Below are 7,500 nucleotides of genomic sequence, written 5' to 3'. Positions count from 1 at the left end.
ATATTTAACAAGAAAATAACGAAAATTAATACGTTTGTGTTCACGAGTCAAAGAAACTGATAATGATTATTATCACGACTAGAACCTCGATAATAAACACCAGCCAAAATATATAATAACAAGAACAAGAATAGCAAATCGAGCATTGCCAATTTTAATCAAGAAAGAGTGAAAGTGTAATAGACGAGAATCATTGGTAAATTGCAAGAGACAAAGATAAGTTTAGCTAGAAATTAATTAAGAGATGGGGAGGGGGGAGGAGGAGAGGGGGAAGGAGAGGGGAGGGGAGGGGAAAGAAGGAGAAGAAGAGAGGGAGAGAGACCAAGACAAAGAGAAAGAGAGAGAGAGAGAGAGAGAGAGAGAGAGAGAGAGAGAAGAGAGAGAGGAGAGAGAGAGAGAGAGAGAGAGAGAGAGAGAGAGAGAGAGGCAGATAGACAGAAATGCGGACAGACAGGCATATAAACAGGCAAACAGTCAGGCAGACATTCATAAAGACATAGAGATGAGAGAGGGGAAAGAAGAAGAGGAAAAGGGAGAGGGGGAAGAAGAAGGAGATGGAGAGAAAGAAGTAGAAGGAGAAGGAATAGAAGAAAGAGAAGGAGAGGGAGAAGGAGAGAGAGAGGGAGAAGGAAAGGAAGAAGGAGAAGGAGAGGGATAGCGAGAGAGAGCAGAGAGACTTGATGGGTAAACAAATAGAAACCTTCTTAAAGCCACATCAAGTCAAATCAGGCCAACCAACACAGCCCACCACAAAAAACAAACAAATAAAACAACCCAAACACACAAGAACAAGAAGAGCGAACAAGAAGTAGAAGAAAAAATAGACAAATAAATAAAAAAAAGCAACGAAATCTTAACCAACTTAGAAATGCATAAAACCCCTCCCCCCCCCACGTCCTCACTCCCCCCCCCCCCGCGTCTCACCCAACCCTCGACCTAGTGGTCCCCTCCCCCACCCCCTCCCCTACCCCCCACCCCTACCCACCCTCAACCCTTTGCTCTCAAAGCGACCACATACAAAGCCAGAATCAAGGTGTTCGGAAATGACCAAGCCGTAGCCAAGGCGTTCGGAAATGACTTGCAACGTTCGATTTCCGGCCGTCCAGCTACTGGCATAATCAAGTGCGAGATGACAGGCGTAAAGAGCGGCGTCGAGGAGGCAGGGGAATGACACGGACTCATTGAGATGTTGCAGCGGTTGCAAGCTGCGCCATTTTCTTATTTTTCTTCTCTTCTTCAACTTCTTCCTTTTCTTTTTCTTTTTTTTTACTTTTTCTTTTCCTTCTTGATTTTCTTTTTATTGTTGTTGTTTTTCTTCTTTTTCTTTTCTTTAACGTTTCTTTTACTTTTTTCTTTCTTCTTTTTCTTTCTCCCTTTCTTTGTCGTCCTCTACTTATTTTCCTTATTCTTTGAAAGGAAAAGGTCCATAGCAAGATGACATAGAGATCTAGGCAAATAAGTCACTGTATGGATTCAAACAGACACATAAACAGATACTCGTAATGTCGAATGATACGTACGCACTAAAACACTGGAGGGCACAGGCGGAGAGAGTGACCCTGATTCTTGAAATATACAGATGTAGATAAATGTATAGATGGATAGAGCGACAGGCATATATACATAAACACATACATACATAAACACATACATACATTCATACATACATACATACATACATACATACATACACACACACACACACACACACACACACACACACACACACACACACACACACACACACACACACACACATATATATATATATATATATATATATATATATATATATATATATATATATATATATATATATATATACATATATATATACATATATATATATATATATATATATATATATATATATATATATATATATATATATATATATATATACATACTCACACACACACACACACACACACACACACACACACACACACACACACACACACACACACACACAGAGATCTATCTATCTATCTATCTATCTATCTATCTATATCTATCTATCTATCTATCTATCTATCTATCTATCTATCTATCTATCTATATATCTATCTATCTATCTATCTATCTATATACCCACACACACATATATTACACACATACACACACACACACACACACACACATATATATATATATATATATATATATATATATATATATATATATATATATATATATATATACATATATATATATATATATATATATATATATATATATATATATATATATATATATATATATATATATATATATATATATATATAACGAAAGCGAGAGAGAGAGAGAGAGAGAGAGAGAGAGAGAGAGAGAGAGAGAGAGAGAGAGAGAGAGAGGAGAGAGAGAGAGAGAGAGAGAGGAGAGAGAGAGCGAGAGAGCGAGAGAGAGAGAGAGAGAGGAGAGAGAGAGAGAGCGAGAGCGAGAGAGAGAGAGAGAGAGAGAGAGAGAGAGAGAGTGTTTTGCAATAAAGAAAAATTGCTGACAAATATAAGGCCGCCTTTCATCATGACCGCGTTCACCAAAAAGAGAGAAAGAAAAAAATCCCAGCAGATCAGACGAACTCTGGAATTCCTTAGAGACACACCCTATAGGAAATTGCTAAAGGAAAATCCTACACCAGAAGCCATTTTCATCCTACCGGACACCAGACCGAAAGACCATAATTCCTTTAGAGATACGGCGCGAATTCTCATCCAATGTGTTTCTTTTTTTGTTCCATTTTTTCTCTCTCCTTTTTTTTATTTAAGTTATTTCTCTTCTTTGCTTGTTGTATCGCTTTCCCAAACGGGTTTCAAGAACAATGCATCAAATGAGCAGGATAGAGTCAAGGCAATTGGAAAGGCGTTCGGTGGAAAATACAAATCGGTGCCACAGACAGCGTGAATGGAGCCTTTGTTACAACAAGGCGGTTATTTTGACTGTGTGTGAAAGATGAAGGGTGGGAAATGAAGGAGGGAAGGAGGGAGTGGGAAATGGAGGAGGGAGGAGAGGGCGTACGAGAGGGAGAGGCTAGGAAGAGGGAGAAACGTAGGGAGAGGGGTTAAGGCGAGGGAAAAGAGGGGGAAGAGAGAGAGGGAGGAGAGGGAGAGGGAGAGGGAGAGGAAGAAGGAGAGGGAGAGGGAGAGGGAGAGAGAGAGGGAGCGGGAGAGGGAGAGGGAGAGGAAGAGGGAGGAAAGGAGTGATAGGGATTAAGGTTAGGAGAAGAGGAGGGAAAAGAGAGAGAGAGAGAGAGAGAGAGAGAGAGAGAGAGAGAGAGAGGAGAGAGAGAGAGAGGAGAGAGAGAGAGAGAGAGAGAGAGAGAGAGAGAGAGAGAGAGAGAGAGAGAGAGAGAGAGAGAGAGAGAGAGAGAGAGAGAGAGAGAGAGAGAGAGAGAGAGAGAGAGAGAGAGAGAGAGATGAAGTTGAGGAGGTTGAGCGGGAGTGAGAGGTAAATGAAGGAAAAGCAAGAAGGTAGGGAGGGAGGGAGGCAGGGAGGGACAGGAAGCGGTAGGGTGAGAAGGTGAGAGAGGAAGACGGAGAAGGTATGTGTGGATGGAGGATGGACTGAGGGAGGGAGAGAGGAAGGGAAGAAGCTAGAAGTTAAGGAGGGTGGGGCAAGGAGACAAAGAGGTAGACGGAGGGAAGGGGGCGTGGTAAATGAAGACGGGCAGGAAGACTGGGAGGGATGAGGAAGGGAGAAAGGGAGAGAAGAAGGATATACGAGGGAGGGGCCGAGAGGTTGAAGGGGAGTAAATGTGATAGAAAGAAAATAAAGGGAGGTTGTGGAGTAAAAATGTGCGAAGGGTAAGGGAGAGGATAAGTGAGCGATGGGGTTTAGGGATTGGGAAAAGGAGAGGGAATGAGGCAAAGAGAGGAATAAGAGGGAGAGAGGGAGGGGTGCGGGCGGTGGAGATAAAGAGAGGAGTCTAGCAACAGAAATGTTCCCGAGGCACTTAGTCAAGTCCACACGTCGTCATCTTAGTTGCAGGAAATGCTTCCCAAATGCCACGCCATTCCTGAATACGAGATCAAAGGCGTAAAGTCCCGCCAGATGATAGTTTCTATGACAGCAGGATATGGTGGCATTTTCATTAACTTTAAGAAATTTCCTTTTTATAGCAAGGGTTAGTTACAATGATCGCAAAGGAAACCTTTTTTTTTTTTAAATGACAAAGTGATTTGATTTAATATATTTTTATTATGTTGAAATAAGGAAGTTCCCTTATATTTGATATGTACAAGTTACCCAAGCATAATACGTTTTCTTTGAATATTACGAACACTCGTTTTCTTTTTCCCGGGTAAACTATCCAAGTTTAAGTTACAATCAGTAAAAGTAAAACTTTCGAAATTTATAAGTTTATTGGTAATACTGATATCTATTAAAGGCTCCTGGAATTGAACCCATAAAATAAAACTCAGAGTTACATTTTTTTTATTTGACAAACATAAATTTTATTGATACATTTTTTTCCTTGAAAAAAAAAAAAAAATATATATATGAAACGAAACGTTTGCCAAAAATAGTGGCATTAGATAAAATTATAATATATTATGACCGTACCAACAGATAATGAAACAATGATAGATAAATACATAAACGGTAGAGACTTTGAATAAAAAGATTAATAAATGTATGAATCGCTTTGCACAAAAACGCTTTGCAACATATCCTTGAAATCTGTTTACTTACATTTAATGCATAAAATTACAATACAATATCAGCTGCCGTATAATTTACTGTTGCCTTTGCGAATTCTTTCCCAATGCAAATGAAACTGAAAGGCATAAAATTAGTGTCTAGGATGCAACAATCCCCAGTCTCATCCTGTCTTAAGAAATCTCAATTGAATAAAGGGAAAAATATATTACAACGATTCGTCATGCAAATTAAGTCCAAAAATAACTGAAGGTTTTATGAATATTAATATCCTAATTAATAATGATGAAGTGTGTTGTAATTCTAACAATAGTAATACTGGTAACGATGTTTCAGTTTCCATTATATTACACCCGCACACATACGTATGTTAATGTGCATACATACCCATGTGACCTCACACACACACACACACACAAACACACACACACACACACACACACACACACACACACACGCACGCACACACACACACACACACACACACACACACACACACACACACACACACACACACACATATATATATATATATATATATATATATATATATATATATATATATATAGATATATATATACATATATATATATATATATATATATATATATATATATATATATATATATATATATATATATATATTCTTACTACCAAATTCATTAATAAATAAATACACTACCACATATAGACACTTAAAAAAGCATAAACACTGAGCGCCTCCCCAACTCACTTGTCCTTGAGCCTCCGTCCCTTGTTGCCGCCCATGGTCTCCCACGTGTCGATGTTGGCCTGCACGAGCGCCCTCTCGATGGCGTAGCCCTGGCGCTTTGCCTCCACCATCTGGAGCTCCTTCGCCAGGGAGTCCGGCAGCAGACGACTCGGCTCTCGCACTATGCCCAGCAGGAACTCATACTTCACGCGCCAGCCTCGGTAGCTCTGTTGGCAAGGAAGGGGAAATGAGGCTAAGAATTAAATTGTTGCTATTATCATTGTTTCGATTTGTTTTAATTTCGTGTAGATATAAAGTTTGTAATATGTGTAATACCAGCAGACGGGGTAGGGTAAACAGTGGATAGGATAAATAGTTTTCACTTATCTCTGCTGTTCTTATTATCAATAACAGGTGTATTGCTACCATCAACATCTTTTGTTGTTGCTATCATTATTTTTACTATAATAGTATCATTAATTACTATCAGCCTCTTATTTGTTTATAATACCTCCTTCCATGTTTTGAACTGGGGTTCCAAATGTTTATGCATGAAAGAGGAATTGTGGACAAAGAATGAAGAATGTCATAAGAATGAATAGGAAATGAGAAAATATGAAACCAGGAATGAAAAATAATGGGTAGAAAAGCTAAATTGGATAACAGCTCGAAATATGTTTGTTTGTGTGTGTGTGTGTGTGTGTGTGTGTGTGTGTGTGTGTGTGTGTGTGTGTGTGTGTGTGTGTGTGTGTGTGTGTGTGTGTGTGTGTGTGTGTGTGTGTGTGTGTGTGTGTGTGTGTGTGTGTGTGTGTGTGGGTGTGGGTGTGTGTGTTTGTGTGTGCGTGTCTTAAGCAGTCCATTGAAGTACATGCATACGCTAATGACACGCCAAACATGAAAAGCTTAAGGAACTTCCAATAGTAACAAATCAAATATGTACGTGTGATACTTTTGTCTATTTGTGTACATGCGTATGACTATACAAAATCTTCCCCATTTTATTTACGAAAGTTAACCAGATTTAGGTAAGTGTACCTAATATAGAAAACGTGTACCAAAACTAAAATCAGAGAAAATGTGCACTGTGTGAGGGGTGACTAACATATACATCCGTGTTAATAACGCATGCGAACATTCCACACAACTACGAGTAAAAATAGATTATGTTGAAGAATTACAGATTAATCCCAGCATACATTTACTGTTGACATATAACATTACATCGTAACCAATTAAAAAAAATAATTTGCAATGACATGACGTAAAAACAAGTCGTATGTAATTACCTACGGTATTAGTTATTTGCCACACTATTTACTCCTGCGAAAATAACATAATGATGCGAATCTAAAGCACACTTTCACCATCGTATGACACTGGATTATCTTCTCTGATGTAACAAACTCTTTGTCATTGAGAAAACCTTGGACTTCTCTGCACGTGTTCGTATCGCTGCCTATGTATTTTCTTCCTTGATTATAATGATATAGAAAATGTTGTTGAAAAGGACCTTTATGGTATGTGCGTTATGTATTCTGTATACTGTGTACGCATGCATCGATATATGGGTTTCTGGAAGTACGTGAGATATCCCTGAATGTGTATGCAAGCTTGTTTGTGTGTCTATGTCTGATTGTCTGTGTGCCTTTCTGTGCCTAGGTGTGTCTGTTTCTCTATCAGTCTAAAAAAGGGAACTGATTTGTATGCAACTGAGAATATATATGAAACTTTGCAAAATCTTCCGAAATCATAAAGTCACAAGCATCGAATGAACATTTTACTATCATCCTAAATAATAATAAGTTTTCTAGAAAAAATAAAGAAAATATACACTTTTTCTCTAATATGTCTTATTTCGATGATCGTTTGTGAAACACTCGTGTACCGTTGCGCAAACAAACCAACATCAAAGTATCAAAGTGTTTGGAGCTTCGGGATGCTACAAAAATATATGCCTATACTGTGTAAATTCGTGTACGCGTGCGCGTGTATACGTGCATGCACTTGTGTATGCGCGCGCGCGCGCACGCGCGTGTGTGTGTAAATGTGTGTTGACTGTGCGTGTGCGTGTGCGCGAGTTTGCGCGTTTGCGTGTGTACTTGTGCATGTGTGTGCGTATTCTAACCTGCAGC

General features: G+C 39.0%; 1 protein-coding gene across 1 annotated transcript in view; it reads right to left on the bottom strand.

Annotated features, from left to right (window-relative positions):
* The window catches only part of LOC119582633 (kinesin-like protein KIN-14I), a 110,376-nt gene that overhangs the window by 54,452 nt on the left and 48,424 nt on the right, over window positions 1-7,500 (bottom strand). Inside the window, exon 2 of the mRNA XM_037931024.1 lies at window positions 5,390-5,595. Coding sequence (XP_037786952.1) covers window positions 5,390-5,499 — 110 coding nt within the window. The 5' untranslated portion in view covers window positions 5,500-5,595. The remainder of the gene's footprint in view (window positions 1-5,389; window positions 5,596-7,500) is intronic.

This window comes from Penaeus monodon, chromosome 16 (assembly GCF_015228065.2).
Source record: "Penaeus monodon isolate SGIC_2016 chromosome 16, NSTDA_Pmon_1, whole genome shotgun sequence".
Classification (NCBI taxonomy): domain Eukaryota; kingdom Metazoa; phylum Arthropoda; class Malacostraca; order Decapoda; family Penaeidae; genus Penaeus; species Penaeus monodon.
Note: the sequence above shows the minus strand (reverse complement) of the source record. Positions and strands in the feature narration are given on the sequence as shown.